General features: G+C 31.1%; 1 protein-coding gene across 1 annotated transcript; it reads right to left on the reverse strand.

Annotated features, from left to right (window-relative positions):
* Nucleotides 1-542: 542 nt before the first annotated feature.
* Nucleotides 543-16,544, reverse strand: LOC105213307 (uncharacterized). Its single transcript, XM_011186032.3, has 2 exons — nt 15,555-16,544; nt 543-2,763 (listed from the first exon to the last, which is right to left on the reverse strand). Exons 1-2 carry the CDS (start codon nt 16,078-16,080, stop codon nt 2,726-2,728), a joined length of 564 nt encoding a protein of 187 aa, XP_011184334.2. The 5' UTR covers nt 16,081-16,544; the 3' UTR covers nt 543-2,725.
* Between the last annotated feature and the right edge of the window lie 836 nt (nt 16,545-17,380).

Here is a 17,380-nt window from a genome sequence, read left to right on the forward strand (position 1 = left end):
TCACCCTGCAACTTTGTTGCGAGAGTATAAAAATAACGAAAATTCCCGTTATTTTTTGAACACACCTTGTATTCCAGAATTTCTGATTTTGAGATTTTTGAATGTTTGGTTCCACCAGAATTTAACTTTTCTATATTGATCACAATCAGAACACAAAATACAGTTGAATTTCCCTAACCCAAATCCCTATAATCCACAAAAAAAAGCTTTAGAGTTGGAGAGACTCCCGAGTTACGGAAGGTAGTTTGTAAGAAATTTGACTTCTATTGCCAATTCAAGAGTTCGATTTATGGAGAATTTCAAGTTATAGAAGTTCGAGTTATGGAAGTTCACCGTATACGAATCTGAATAATTGAGCTTGGGTCCCATAGTTACTTCAGCTTTACTATGGTATAATTGTACTCGTATACTAGAACCATTAATTAAAAATGTTGTCTCTCAAAAACCAGAATTTCCTGCCTGTAAATCTTTAAAAATTAAAATATCCTTCCTGCAAATCCATAATTTGCTTTCCCAAATTCGAAATAAAAACAAAATGTATATTAAGTTTTTCTTGCAAATATACATTTTTATTAAATTGTTCATGCGCCAATAACAAAAAGATATTATTGATATTTTCTTTTCTTTATTACAATTACAATTACAATTACAATATGCTTAAGTAATTTTTACAAATTTTTTTCCACACACTGATAAATCCAATAATTACAATTAAATTTTGTTGTATCTTCATAATTTACATACACATAAGAATATCTACAGTTGTAAGCTGTTTACTGGGGTTCACTTGCACCGGAAACACTGAAGCACAAACGACGATCAGCTCAAGTGCGCATACACAAAACAATACACACTAATACATACTACACTACATACATAGTACAGTTTTTTTGTTGTAACTACTATGTACAAAAAACAACAAAACAAAAAAAAATATGTAAAAAATTTATTTAAAAATTAAATAAAACAATTTTAAAATTAAATTTAATTAAAAATATATATATAGCCTAATTTAAAAAGAAAATAAAATAATATAAGTAATTACATAATCAATTGAGTGTTGTGATTTAGAACATAATTATTGGAAATATGGTTGTAAATTTGTTGTTATTGTTGTTGCATTTGTATTGTATTTTAACATTAAAACTTACTACTTTAGACTATTGCCATTGCGCATATGCTTCAGTGCATTTTATACAACACCAAAAAACAAAATGAGACTGCGGCAATGAGAGAATATGGTTATAGCGACATAATTTTTAATAAAAAAATATAAATTTTAATAAAAAAATAATAATTTTTAATAAAAAAAAATGTATGTTATATAAATTATTTTTGTTTTTATATATTTTTTTGTTATATAAATTTTTTTTCAATCAAAAAAAAATTTTTTTTTTTATAAAAAACTTATAATTTTTTTATTAAAATCTTATTATTTTTTTTATTAAAAACTTATTATTTTTTATTAAAAATTTATTATTTTTTTATTAAAAATTATTTTTTTTTGTATAAAATTATATTTTTTTCAACTATTTTTATCAAAATACGATTTCAGGCATTTCAAATGCTATTTTTTTAACAAAATCGTATAAAACTGTTGCCTAAATACACTAAATCTCTCATTGTCACAGCTTTCATTACATGAGTTGTTTGATTTTATTTGCTTACAAAATTGTTTTTTTTGTATATTTTTTTTAACATATATTTTATTTTATTTGTTTAGTCTATATTTATTTATTGATTTTTTGCTTGTGTTGTAGTTGTGTTTTTTTTTGTTTCTTGTAAATTAAAAAAAAATAATATTTAATTTAATTAAAAATAATAATTTTGTAATCATTTTCAACCCATTAATAAAAATACAAATTCGATGTACATTCAATTAAAATATTTATATACTTTTATATTATATGTAATGTGTGTTTTATATGCTTTTTGGTAATTTTATTAAATATTTTTTGTTTTAATTAAAGAGGAAAAATAATACTCTTATACACACACACTACATCATTGCTAAATTGAGATCATTCCAATTTTTTGTTTTGTATGAATGTTTTGGTTAATTACACAGGCCAACAAATTGTATTGGAGGGGAGGAGGACGAGGAGTAATGAAAACTAAAAAATAATAATAATAATGAAGTTAAAATTGCACTGGCCAGCCACTTTACACACACACACACAATTTCGCTTTTGCCGCGCCGCGCAGTCGCGGGTACCTTAGTATAGATATATAGCCTTATGGAACCCATAGACTGCGCTTTGTTGGCCTGTGTGCAAATGCGTTTATACATATACGTATATGTATATATGTATTTCTTTAAGCTTAACATGCCATCTTCACTCAGTTGGCAGCATTGAGGGTAAGATTTTCATACAAAAGTTTAAAAAATTTTTTAAATAATTAAAAAAAAAAATAAAAAATATGAACAAACAAATTGAAAATATTGAGGAAAAAAATTACAAAATTAAAAATAATTAAGAAAAATTAATAAAATAGAAATATTAAAAATTAATAGCTTTTAATGAATTTCACTAATTTGGCAAATGACGTCATCATATCCGCCAGCTGTGTAATTATCATTTTCATGTTAACAATTTTCACACACAGTTTTCAAATCAATGTGCACTCTCCCCCCCACTCCACCACACTCGGCTGCAGCAGCAAACGCTTAGTACATAACCCCCATTATCAATACATCCATAAAAACAACGTTTATATCAGCATCTTAAGGCGGTGGTATGGCTTTTCGCTTCGGCATCACATCTATAAAAGAGAGAGAGAGAGAGAGAAAACGAGACGATCAGTGAATATGCTTGTAGAGATAATAATATAAAAATCATTAATATTTAATATTTATGTTGGCTGTTGTGATGATTAGTTGATAAATCCCTACTTTATTCACTTCTATACATTTAGATTGCAGCTTTTTTACATTTCCCACTTCTTTAACGTTCGCCTGCGTTCGTCAAACGGCAAATGACCTTCATAATAGCTGCAGAGTCCATTCACACGCATCCAAATGTAAACGCGCTTATCATTGCTACTCGCGCGAGTAGAAGTGCACAACACAACAAAATAAGCGTTCAAGTGGACCGCATGCAACAACAACTTATAACAACAACATTTGCAGCGAGCAAACTTGTGATATTACCTGCGTCGACCAGAAATGGCAATAAAATGCACAGCATTGTGCCAACGGCTGATAACGTTGGCTCGCATGAGATCGAAATGCATAGAAAACCAACACGTAGTCCACCAACAACACACATACACACACACATATATACGCGCAATAAAAATATTGCAAATTGTAATCTTGCTAATAATGAAAAGAGTGCAATTAGTTATCGATCGTTCGTTGAATGCAAATAGATTGCATTTGATGGAAGAGCGCTGCTACAAAGCGGCTCGAATCTGGCTGATTAATCAACTTTAATTGTGGCTTTGCGGTTTGGTTTTATTACTAAATATAATTAATATGAATAAGTACAAGCGTTTGGGAGTGATGAAGACACTTTGTAAAGAATTTAGGTTTCTTTATTGATTTGCAAAAAATACTTGTTCAAGAGTTGGATCCCACTTTTAGCGAAAATTTTCAACTAAAAGCAACTTTAAAACCAATTGCGTTAATTTTTCGTTTTTTTTTTGAGATATCTATAACGATCGATATCCAACAGTCGATAAAAACATATTTTATAAATAATTAGTTGATTTCACCAAAATTACATGTTTTAATAATACTTGGTGAAAAAAATTATTTTTTTTTTCAAAATGTTCCCAACCATAATAATGAATATATGTGTTCAAAAAATAACGGGAATTGTAAGATTAAAAATTTTGGCGATTTTCGTTTTAAAAAAACACTTCGTTGCTTGTTCGCGAATTCTTAACCAAAAACAAAACTCAACTCCATATTCACTAGACATGACTTCGTGATTTTTTCAAAAATAAAAAGAATCTTAAACATACGAGAAATCGCTGAAAGCATCACAACTCAATCGAAAAATCGAGTTTGAGAAGTGTTTCGTCGATTGTAATGAACACGAAATTTCCCGTTATTATTTTGACATACCTCGTATATGAAAAAGCCATACTCGAAATATTTCTTCAGGTTAAAAATCTGCTTTATATTGCAATTAAAACGTATAAAAATCGTTACTTGACGATATGTCGAAAACGACAACAAAAATAACAAAAGTTGTCAACCTTTGACCTTGACCAATCTTGAAAAAATAATACGAAGAAAATGAGAAAAAAATTTAAAAATATATATATTTTATTACTAATTATGTTTAAAAAAAAAAATAAATAAATACATTTGTGTCCAGAAATCGTCAAAAATCAATGAAATGTGTTATCATATGTAATTGAGTCATATTCTATGGAAACAGAAAATTTCCACAGAAATCGATTAATCCACATTAAACCATATAATTGGACGTCAATTATAAATTAGTTGAAGACGTTAACAAACACATTCAACAGGCACATAAACATTAGTGTTCCGGTCGAAAATCGTTTACTACATTATAATAATGTGAGTTTACGCTGGAAACCACCTTACCTAAAATACGCAAACTGTTACTTTCACACTTTCAAGTGGCAAATCTGATTTGCAGCGGCACTTGAAAATGTATTAAAAGCAAAAAAAACGTAAAATTTAGCTAATTTTCACGCGCTCATAACTGCACACTTTTCATTTTAATTAAGTGTGGCTTTTTCAGCAGTTGTCTGACTTTCGAAAATGCACATTTATGGACATATACGAACTACCACCATACTTTATGTATACACAATTTACGAAAAATATAAAAAATAAACTAACTAATAACAATGCATTGTAACCTACAAATTGCGCATTGTAAGTTTTCACCATTATTTCGACAAAACAAAGCAGCAAAAAAACAAAAAAAATATTCGAAAACAGCCAATCAGACAGCATAGCGCATAACTGGGACACACTTAAAAGGCTAACCACTGCTCAAGCTCACACAGCTTACTTAGCAAGCGAAGGCAAACCGCCAGTCAAATCATATAACAAGCGATTGACTAAGTGTTTTGGTGAGAAAGTCAAAGAGACAGTGTGACGCTTGGACATAAAGTCATACACAAAGAGACATAAAAACAGACATATATACATATATACATACATATATATTTGTGCATTTGTAGTTTTGGCCAAAAGCATGTTGAACGTGTTGGCATGAAGGTAAATAAACCCGCTTTGCCCGCCACCGCCACCGCAAACCTCTTAAACCAACTTGCAGAGCGTCTTCGAAAACAACAAAAGACACTGCGCTGTTGTTGATGACAAAGCTGAAGAAGGCAATGTTGTTGTACAACAAAAAAATAATAATACAAAACTATTTTTGCTGTTTTTTAACAGTTTTTTTCATTATTTTACAGTTATGCTGCAAACAAAGCTAACTAAAACAACAAAATGGCGGCACCAAATAATAACAAACGCTTTAAGCTGCAGAGCATACAAAAGCAAAACAAACGATGAAAAATGGTGGATTAGAGACGACATAAACAGCGGTGTCTCAAGCTCAATGCAACGGCGCTGGCGCGGAACTGCTTTCTGCGCGGCTTTCTTCTGCTTTCTTTCTTTCAATATAATTATGTATGTGTAATCTACTATACATATATAGGAAAGCACATACGCAGAAAATTATGCGCCATCACAAGTTATCAGCAACAGCGAGTGTCGCCAGCGAGTTGACTCCATCGTAATCGTCAATAATATTGTGATCGCGCTCTTTACGTTTTATAAATATTTACGAAAGTTGTACAGCAAAAATAGTCGAAGAATAAATTGACAAACACACAAATAAACCAAGACAATTAGAAACCGAAATCAAAACAAACCACAGAAAAGCACAATAACAATAATAATAATAATAACAGTGAAACGCTTAACTTGTAGGTTAAGTATGCGTTATCGCTACTGTAGTATCGCGGCAGTTAGCATTTTGTTTGCACACACTTCCGCATACATAACCACAACTTTATAGGTGTGTAGGTATGTCCGAAAACCCACACTCGTGCACACACCTTTATCGATTGAACGTGCGTAATAAATAAGACGCCGACAACGGTGTGCGCAGTTCAAAAATGGGTTTCGCGGTTGGCTCCAAGGTGAAAAGCGTACATCTGTTTTTTAGCATAAAAATGCTGTAATTGAAATGTCACACTGTGGAATTTGTTTACTCATTGTTTTTATTTTGTTTTTGCTTTCTAATCGTAACCCTAACGCTAATCGTATATGGAACAAACCGGAACCGGAACAACCGATATATGAACACATGAAACGAATTCAAATACCTACAAGTCTTCCCGTATAGAACCCAGCAGGAAAACAATTGTCGTGGTAAATCGAAGCGATATATCACTGACAATGAGTTACAGATATGTTATCAACTTAGAAAGGGTAGTATTATAGTATGCTTCATAAAATACTAAGATATAAAGCGGAAACTTTTAAATTCGATAGATTTACCACAACGCCAAGTATTGTTATCCCAATTTTTCGTGATTTTACATGTTTTCATGTTACCTGTGAAGCTTTAGAGAAAATCAGGTTTTTTTATCTTAAGAAGAATAGAATACTAGAATACTATGATATAAGGAGGAAACTTTTAACTACAGACTTTAAAGGAGTCTCTTTTTTTTTCAAGAACTCAATTAAATTTTTTTAAAGAATATTTGAAGAAAGTTCCGTTATAATATATATCATATCTTTATTTTGGATTTTTTCGTAACTTCTAACGGTTATATCCTGTAATTAATAATAAAAATCCTTTTTTCAAACTTCGAAGTCAAATATTTCCATTTTGGGGCTAACTTCTGAGAATTTACTTTTTACTTATGGCTCAATCTTCCGGAAAAATTTGGTTTTTGCCGTATAGTATTAAGTACATATATAAAAAGTAGCTAACTCCAGATAATTTTTTTCTGGACTTTCAAGAAAATTAACGGAGATCAATAGTGGCAGGACTCAAATATAATTAATTTGACGCGTCGAAATCGGACTTTTTATTTAATTCTTCTTGATAGATACAATAATTTAAACATAACATTAACGAATAAAATAATAAAATTAAATAAGATATGAAATGTATGAAATTCAGATAAATATTTTTCTCTTATCTTTATTCTTTTTATTTTACTAAAAAAAACCTAATTATTACTATTTAATTTTTTATAATATTTTAATTTTAATTAATATATGTTTTTATAGTTTTTTTTTATTTTTGTTTAATAATATTCAATGCAATTCAACCAACAATTTCCTACTGGGTATGTAGTGAACTCCAACGGCAAGTCATACACCCACACGCTCTCGTCAAAAAAACAAAAAAACAAAAAAACAATCCAAACTGTACAGTGTACACACGCATAAAAGCCAGTTCTGCGTAACGCACCGAATGCAGTGGCACACAAAGAAATCATAAAAATCAAGCTATAGCTATAGAAATGGACCGAAGGCCGTTCAAATTGGAGTGGAGAGAATGTGCTGAAGTAAACAAAATATACAAAAAAACAACAACCAGAGACTTGTATGGAGATGAGCGTGATATATGTAAGTGCGAGTAGTGAAAAAAAGCAAACGAAACGACAATAACAAAACATGGGGGAGGAGAGCACAAGCGAGAGTGAAAATGTGTATGTGAGTGTGTGTTTTTTTTTTTTCAAAAAGGGTGAGAGATGCGTACAGATGCGTATTGCGTATAAGCGCACAAGTATCAAGCAAGCAAGGCGTATGTAAAAATAAATGTTTTCAGTGTGTTTGTGTGGATTTATCTACATTTAGTGCGTATTGTCGTCTGCAGACATTATTTCCCGCCAAAAAATCACGTTTTCGTACAACAACAATAACACGCAATTGCTTTAGTAGCTAGCTAGCTAGCAGCTAGTTGATGGCAAATAAATAGATTTGAGGCAGGTGTAAGCGAATGCGTACATTTTTACAAATACATACAAACATATAAAGATGAATACATACATACATACTACATACTATTTTTAGAATACTTTTATTTTATAAAAAAATTAGCATTTTATTTTACTTTGGAAAACAGTAAATACTGCAGTTACGCTCTTAAAAAGTAATAACACAAAAAAAATATGTATGGCAACACTGTAGTCGCCAACAAAGTGGGGAGTCGTTATTTTTTTATTTTTCATTTTTTTGTGTTTTTTTTTTGTGCGCACACTGCTTTGCTTTGCTGGTCGCTTTATTTTGCTCGTCGTATACTTTATGCGAGCGCCAAACCCGAAGTGAGTACGAGTAAATATGTATGTGTATGTGTGTGTGTGTGTGTTGAGTTGTTGCGCAGTATATAGCGGGCGACAGACGTTTTGGAGTCTGATGGCACCTCAATATATACATACATATTTATAAGTAGTATTGTGGGTGCGGCTGCTGCTGCAGCCGCCGCTGCCGTCACCGTCACCGTCACAACTCAACTCACTCACTATTGTCTAATAAATGCAATGTAGCTGCACAACTGATGACGAACAAGCGTACACAAAGACGAACAAATAACACACGATTTAAATCTAATTTATATACATATCTATGTACATATATATGGTATGTATGTACAGTAGTGTGTAAAAAATCGGGCAAATGCAAACGCATGAACCCGCTATGTACATATATTTTACACTTTTTTTGTTTCTTTTTTTCTTTTTGTGTGCGCTCACTCTCTCGCCTGCTCTCTCGTGTGAAATGTTACCTTGTTATAAAATCATTTACAGCAAAAATTAATGAAACTTGAATTGCGATTACTTAATTGGAACGTAAACTAAATCACAACAAATTAAATTAAAAATAAATAAATTAAATAAAAAAAATTAATTGCAAAAAAAATGTTGGTTGATCATTCGATTTTGTTTTGGATATTTTCTCTTTATGGAATTTGTTTGCTTAGACCGTTTTCACACAGGCAATTTTTGTCGCGGCAATTCTTAGTTTTATAGGAGAGGGGGCGACGAAGAGACGAGAATTTCTCTCTCTCTCGCTTCCCTTGGTCGCCCCCTCTCCTATAAAACTAAGAATTGCCGCGACAAAAATTGCCCGTGTGAAAACGGTCTTAATGGACTGACGTCGCGCGCATATGCACATACACATACATATACATATAAATATATACTCCCATATACACACATGTGGAGCAGAGCAGAGCAGGCGCAAGAGATAAACAACAAGCACGGTGGCGATGGTGGTACAGTTTGACTGCTTGTAGTCGTCGTATCAAAAACAGTGTACCCCAGTGTACCTCCGCGCAGTTTTTTGTTTTTTTTTTCGTTCATCTGGTTTGCTTGCCGTTCTTACATACGTTTATTTATGTGATTTATTATTATTATTATTGTAGGCCTGATCGCATACGCTACATACATACATACATACACACAAACAATTAAAAAGGTATTCAAGCGGAATCTATGCAAAATTTACATTAAGGTACAATAAATGCTACCACACCTAATATTGTGTTATACATACATACATACATACGAGTATTTATGTTATTACACAATAGAGCAAGTACTTGCTATTGGAAATATTTTAATTGATCTTAGTAGATTTTGATACAAATTGTCAAAATATTACCGACTTTTTTGATTTTTTTAACTTTGCCATTTGTATAGTTTATTTTTTTAAAGTACTGTACTAACCAGTAAAAATATATTGTTTCTTGTTTTACACTATATGTACTTTATAAGTTATAGTAAAATAACATTAATATGCGAGCACTAATTGGAAGTTGTTTGAAATTCAATATTAATTCGAAAAAAAATTTCGAAAATGATTAAAATACGATATTAATGTAAAAAAATATATTTAAAAAATTTCAAAAACTTTTCCCAACATTTTCTAAGCCTAATATTGAAATACCTGTATATTTAAATGTACAGTGGAACTTCGATAACTCGAATTTCTATAACTGGAAGTACTCCATAACTCGAACTTTTGAATTGGCAATAGAAGTCAAATTTCATAGAAATTTTTCGAATTTTTCGACCAGGGCATAATAAGAAATTTAAAATTTTACTATCGAGGCAGAATCTAAAAAGATTCTCTCTATATCGTATGGAGGCGAACAAAGAATATGATATTACACTTATGGATTGCATAAATCATCTAACACAAGGCAAACAATAGCAAAATACAATAAACAAAATTACAGAAAACATATTTTATCGTATGTCCAAAAAAATTTTAGCGAATTAACTAAATAAAACAGTGCATAAATCTGTATTTTACAGCTTTTTGAAAAATTTTATGTTTTAATTAAAATTCTATAACTCGAAGCTTTTTTGTTGATTATGGTGATTCGAGATAGAGAAGTTCCACTGTATTTACAATTAAAATAACAATCGGGAATTTCTGTTCGCCGGTTATTTAAGCTATCCCATAAGTCCATGAAACCTGAAACATGGATTTTTTTTAATAAACTGAAGCCGTTAGTCGCTGTTGAGCGTGTACTGACGAGAGGAAAGCAAACCTTGAATATTGAAGAAGTCGTAGGTAATACAATGGAGCAGGGTGGAGTTCGTTTTGTAAGAGTGCGTAAATTTAAAAGCGATTATCTGTAAACAGATCGTGTCGGAGGCCTTTCTTTACATTAATATCACAAGGATAAACCTAAAATTTCATATGAGGTATTTCGCGTTCATAAAATACTTTTTTTTTTGGATCAAAAATGTCAAAAAAATATTGCTAAATTCGGACTTTTTTCAAAGTATTATTTTAAAATAAATTTTATAATTTTTTTTTTAATTTTTTCTTTTAAATTTTTTTCTTAATCAAGTTATGGTTAAGATTATTACTGCAAAATAATTTAGAATTAAGTTATTGATTACTTTAAGACAAGAGCTTTATAATTTTATTTTAAAAACTAAAAAATTACCCCAAAATTAATTCATGAAAAAACAGTGAATTCGATGATTTAATAGACGAAATATCAACGAAAATATTAAACACATTTTACTGTAATTCGATGCTAATGCCTAAAATACCGGAACTAGATATCAAAGTGGACAGAAGCTTGTAGTTTTATAGATAAATAAATCTGTATGTATGTATGTATGTATGTATGCTAGTTAACCTTTAACTAAACCTCAATGCAAGATATTGATACTTTCATTTTAATTGAAAGGGAGTTTAAACAACAAACGCACACGCATAAATAAGGTGTTTACAATTTAATATACATACATATAAACAAATAGATATACATATGTAGCTACATACATAACTACTTAAAAAACAAGCGAGCGTGCGTACATTTATGCCAACAATATGTACTGATAAACTTTGTCAATAAAAATATGAAAAAACAACAACAACAACATAGCTTACTTCATAAAGCCGCAATGAGACGAGGTGACGCGGGCGCATTGTTAAATTCTACATAGAAAGTCTCCAAAAAAACGAAAACTGATAAGAACTTTAAACGAAGCACTAATAGCAAAGCCAAACAACATAGTCAATAGTCAAGCGGAGTGGAGCAGGAGGCGGAGGCGACATAGCATAGCCAAAAAGCGCGAAAATAATGCTGAAAATGTAAGCGTTTTCAAAACGACAACAGCGTCCGTGTCCGTTGTTTATGCAAAAAGTTAAATTTACGTCTCGTTTCGTTTCATTTCATGTGCGCGTCAAGCGAATAGATCCCGATTGCGAAGAAATAATTTTTGGCGCTCATTTGACAATTTGCGTTTTTGTCGTTTCTTTATACACATTTCTTGTTTTCGCGCTGTATTTTTGGACGCATTTGAAAGATCGAGCGTGGCGCCGAAGACAAGTTATGTTGACTGCTTACTCTAGGCGCTGTTGTTGTTTTTGCAGTCATCGAACAGGTAGTAAGCTTATTTTTGTATGTTTTTTATATTTTTTATTATTTAAATTTTTTTAATTTTTATTTTTATTTTCGTATTTTTATTTTATTTAATTTTGTAATATTTGTATGATTATTATTTTTTTTTATTTTAATTTAATTTTATTTTTGTATTTTTGTTTCAATTTGTTTTCTACGTGTTTTTGTTTCTGCTTCCGTGGCCTTTGCAGTTTCTCTGTTTTGTTTTCAACTTTCCTTCGTTACGTGTTTCTTGCTGCTCTTTATTTTTATTTTTATATACAAAAATATTTCTGTTTCGCTGTTATTTTATTTTTGTTTTTTTTTTTTTTATTTGAATGATTGCCAAAAAATTTGGGCGCGTTTATTTGGTGACACAAAATACATACATATATAAGTATATATTCAAAAACATAGTGACTAGTGGTGACACTCTTCTCTCCGTCCGAGCAGTTCGCCCAATATTTTTCAGATTTCCAAAACAGTAGCAACTTAGTGACAAACAAGTGTTGTTGTTGTGTTCATAATAAATACAAATGGCTTTGGTTATGCGTTTGTATATGTTTATTAATGAATTAGTTGGCGCGTCAACTGTACATCGCTGGCTGTGCTGAGTGCATTCAAATCGCATGAACTTTAAATGTTTTTTATATTGAATGTGGCGTCGAATGCAAATTAAATTCTTCATTAAACTCAACATTTAAATGCTGCCATTGACTTTGGCTGTTAAAATTAAGTGGAGTTTTGATTTTTTGTATACATTTTTTTGGCGATTTTGATGGCAAATGTGTTTATCATATGCTCTAATTGGAAAATTCCAAAAGTTGAAATATGAAAAAATTAAAGACTTTTTTGTTTATTAAGTATTAAATATTCCCAAATGAATGTATTTGTGTATACTTATGGCTAAGTATCTCACTTTGATACAACAAATTCAATTTATTTCTAGTTGTACTAGCTCATCCTTCGCCGTTGAAGAATGTTTTCGCGCCAAAATTTTAGAAAAGAAAACTATTTTTGATAGTTTCAACTAAAACTATGAAATTTTCAAAACATTATGTAATAAAATTAATATTTTTTTGTATTTATTTATATTAATTTCAACATATATTTTTATAATATTTTCTTTTTGGGAAAAATATTTATTTATAGATACTCTCTTATATTATACAACTTGGGCGTTGTTACATAATACAAGAATAGCCAAAAAATTATGTTATTAAAGATTTCCAGTAGAAAAAAATATTTTTATATTTATTTAAGTTAGTGTAAGCACATAGACAACTGTTAAAGTGGTTCTCGCATGGGAAGAGTTTGCTTTTTTTTATATATTGAGTTGATAGATGCTTACAAAAGAGTCCCATAAATTGTAATTATATTTGATTTTTGTTGTAACCAATAAAAATAATTAAAGTAATGAACAAAAAAGTACAACAACAAATATATGGTTAAAAAAATATGTTTTCAGTTTTCTCATTTCAATTATTTTTTTACTTTTTCAATATATTATTCGAAATTAATTTCAATAATTTTTTTTTTTTCGTTGTTATTGTACTGTACAAATTAATCGTGCAAGCTATGTTATAATCAGTAATATTTATTTTTAAACCGTATATTAATTCATTCATTACGCACTGCTTACACACAATACAAACATACATACTGCAGCACCAAAAAAAGGCGGCAATGGTCACCGCTGAACAACACTCAACTCAACTTCAATAAAATTGGCAACAGCGGCGAGCAAAACAAAACTAAATAAATTAATAATAAAAACGTAAAGAAAATATGCATAGCATAGCGAATACTACGGCAAGTAGAATGTGACAAAATCATTTGCTATGCTGTGGCTATACATACAAACATACATATGTATGTAGAACACTTTTGTATGGTTTGTGTTTGTAATGCCTGCACTTCCCGCGATAGTTTTGTTTGTGCGACAAAAGACCCGCCAAAAATTTCTTATTGACAAAATCTTCGGATAAGTGCGTGCGCGCGCCAAGTGTTATGCTGCTGGTGGTGGCGGCGTGTTAAAGAACTAAACACACTTATACACATGTAAGTGTGTGTTTGTGCAGCGATGTCCGGCATGATTTTAAGGCGGGAAAAAATTTCGGGCGCGAAAACCAAATATCGTACATGTGTACCGGGGGACATGTGCGTCTGCATTCGGACACAAAATGTATTTCACCACACACACTACTTCTAACGCCTGCAAGTGGCAGCAAAGGAGCGGCAAACAGCATTAAACACATGTAACTATGTATGTACGTACATGTATGTATATGAATGCACAAACAAAATGTGTAAAAGAAAGGAGGACACCTGAGCACAGCACACAGCACACAACTTGTCTCATATAAATGCAATTTTTGGCGCCCAAAAATTGAAAATGCAAGGGACCCAGTACATGTGCAGTGTAGGTAGCATATATATGTATGTCTTGATATAATCTCAGTGCATGCACCTTGTGGGAAATTTCAATTTCAATGAGTGAGGTGCAGTAAAAGATTGATGTATCATCTAGTATATACACAAGTTAGAAAAAGTTTGCGTACAGGTAAAGTGGGTATATAGAAATTAAATTAAATTGCTTGTATTCCTACGATTTTAATCTAAAATCTAAATCTAAAAACAAACTAAAAACCGTTTACCAAGGCTTTCAAAACCATTTGTATTTTCATTAAAGTTATGGTTATAAAATACAGTCGAACTTCCCTAACTCGAATCACCATAATCCATAAAAAGTGAGAGACTTTCAGTTTTGAAAGGAAATTTGTATGAAATTTGACTTCTATTGCCAATTCAAGAGGTCGAGTTATGAAAGTAATAACTTCCAGTTATAGATGTTCGAGTTATCGAAGTTCAATGTAATTTGAAAATTGAGAAATTTCTATTTTGAATTTTTTTTTAATAATCCTTTCAGTTAAAAACAAATATTTTAATAAAATTTGTTTTGTTATGAAAATAGCGTACTAATTTCTGCCTACATTTCTTTTGCCATCTTTAATTGATCATGAATTTAAATCGGGAAAAAAATATATTTTTTTTCCTATAAAGGCATTTTTTGTATAATTTCCTTTTTAATAAAAAGAAAATAAAAGAAAATAATGACATAATAATTTCTTCGAATATTTAATTTTCTATAATTTCCTTAATCCTTAATTTCCTACTTAATAAATAATAATAAATTTTTTTTTTAATTGTAAGAAGCTTACAATTTTTTTTGTATTGCATTACAAAATATAGCGACATTTTTATTGTGAAAAAAAATGGGCATTTCATATACGATATTTAAGGAAATATAATAATAAAAGATGTACTCGAAAAAGTATTGTCGTGGCAACACTACAACCATTATTGCGTAATAGGGGTTGAAATGGGAAAAAATAGCGCTTAAACACTGGTTGGCTGCGCGCAAATCCAATCGGAAATTATACGAACTACCTACGAGATGCACTTCGCGCGTCCTTGCAAGGAAGTGGCGAAGTCGCCACGCAACAAAGTAAAGGAAGGAAATGGCAATAAATCAGGTGTTTCCAGAGTTGCCAGGCAAACGTAAGCGAGGACAAATAAAGTGTTATAAACTCAGCATAAATTAATTTTCGTTAAATATTTTTTTTTAAATTAGCTATATTATTATTAAATAAATTTTTAAAATAAATTTATTTTTTTCCCAACACTTACCAGTGATTAATGTCTGCGTAGTGTAGGGTTTGTAACGTGCCGTTTCGCTGATCGATTTGCTGCTGGCGCGTACCGTATGGAGCGTTGGTGTTTTCTCAATCAGCTTCTGTCGCATGGAGGGCGCATCTAAGTCATCGCCACTAAGCTTAGTTTCAGGCTTCGCATTTTCCGTTTCTGCACGTTTTTTACACGCCTCATCCGCCACTTCCTTCGCAATCAGTGCGGGTAGTGCTCGTTCATTGCTGCTGCTGTTGTTGTCGGGCTTAATTTCACCAATAATTTTATAATTATTTAAACGTTTGAGTTGACGTGCATTCTCAATATCGAAATTACGCGCCATTTCATTTTGATCGGGCGGACCGAAGAGATTACGACGCACACCACCAGTCGGACGCACTGGACGTATCGTCCTAGTAGCGTTCTTATTACTGTGGAATATAATCGGTTGCACTTGACAGGGTGCCATTTCGAATAATGGTTTACACACGATTTGCTTTTCTCTTTCCGTATAACTTTGATAAAACATGCACAACCGAAATTGTTACAAAATCGAAAATAAATATTTTTTCGCTTTCGCTACTCGTCGTATGCTTGTAATACAATATGCGTTTTCACACTTTTTACGCGCTCTGGTGAAAAACTCTCACAATTAATTTTTCAAGATTTTCACTGCACTTAATTGCGTTTTTTGTATGGCGTGCCTGTAATGTGTGTTGGTATACTAAAAATCCAACTTTCTTGTTTCTAACTGTAATTGTAGTTATACTACTAACTTTACCACAATTACTATTTTAAATTTTGGTGTTTTATAAAATAGTATAACACAGTTATACTATTCACTCGCACTCACAGATATATCTTACATATACATGTATATATGTATGTAGTTATACGTTTAGAAAACGCGAACAAATTTTGCGAAATAAACTTCACTCGAATACGGTTCAACAATGAATGAAAAATAAAATTTCTTTTGAAAGAACAATGGCCACCGCTCAAACGAATTCAAAGCGAATTCATGCCAAGAAACCATTTCAACATGTTGCACTCAGTGGCTGCATATAGCTGTCTCGCTCGCGCTCCCAATAAGATTCCGAGCGCGAATGCAGGGTTGCATGGCAGTGTCTATATCAGAAGCAATTGTTGAAATTCACCTTTTTGATGGTGGTGAAATTAAAGCATTTTTGGTATATGAAATGAATTTAGAATTTTTTTATATTAAATTTTTGCATGTTCTGTAGTAATATGTATTATATTAAAACGTTTTTGGTATGAAGAATTGAGTAATTAGAAGAATTAAGTTGCGTGAAAACTAAATCGCCTGTAAAAATACATTTAAATCTTAAAAGTATTTCTGTAAAAATTTCTATAGACCCGTGAAGAATCTTTTTTTGAGAAGAAAAAGTGAGTGGAAGCATCGGAGCTATAACATTTTATATTTCTATATGATTGTCGGTTTATATTTATGTATTAAGGAAATTCTTTGTAGTACTGAGTTCCACCAATTTAGAAATTGAACTACTCAGCATTACTCGAATACATATTCACCGCCATTTTGTCTTAAGAAATCTGAAGTACTATTAATTGAACCGATTTCTCTCAGACAATTAGTTCAACCACTTTGTCACTGAGTAAAAAATCGCAGAAATATCAAACAAAATTTTTCTTACTAAATTAGTAGTTTACTTAATTAATAATTCTTCTTACAAAGTTACTTACTATTTATATCGGAAAGAATCGTCCAAATATTCTACAATAAATTACGCAAGAATTACACCATTTCTGCTCAGTCTTCGCTCTCAACTCACAAAATTTCGTAGTATTGA

This window comes from Zeugodacus cucurbitae, chromosome 2, assembly GCF_028554725.1.
Source record: "Zeugodacus cucurbitae isolate PBARC_wt_2022May chromosome 2, idZeuCucr1.2, whole genome shotgun sequence".
NCBI lineage: Eukaryota > Metazoa > Arthropoda > Insecta > Diptera > Tephritidae > Zeugodacus > Zeugodacus cucurbitae.

Excerpts from the sequence above, each read along its gene's own strand:
- LOC105213307 (XM_011186032.3), bottom strand. The coding sequence starts at position 16,080 with ATGTTTTATCAAAGTTATACGGAAAGAGAAAAGCAAATCGTGTGTAAA. Across the intron at positions 2,764-15,554 it reads TACGCAGACATTAATCACTG|ATGTGATGCCGAAGCGAAAA; the intron begins GTAAGTGTTGGG and ends TCTCTTTTATAG.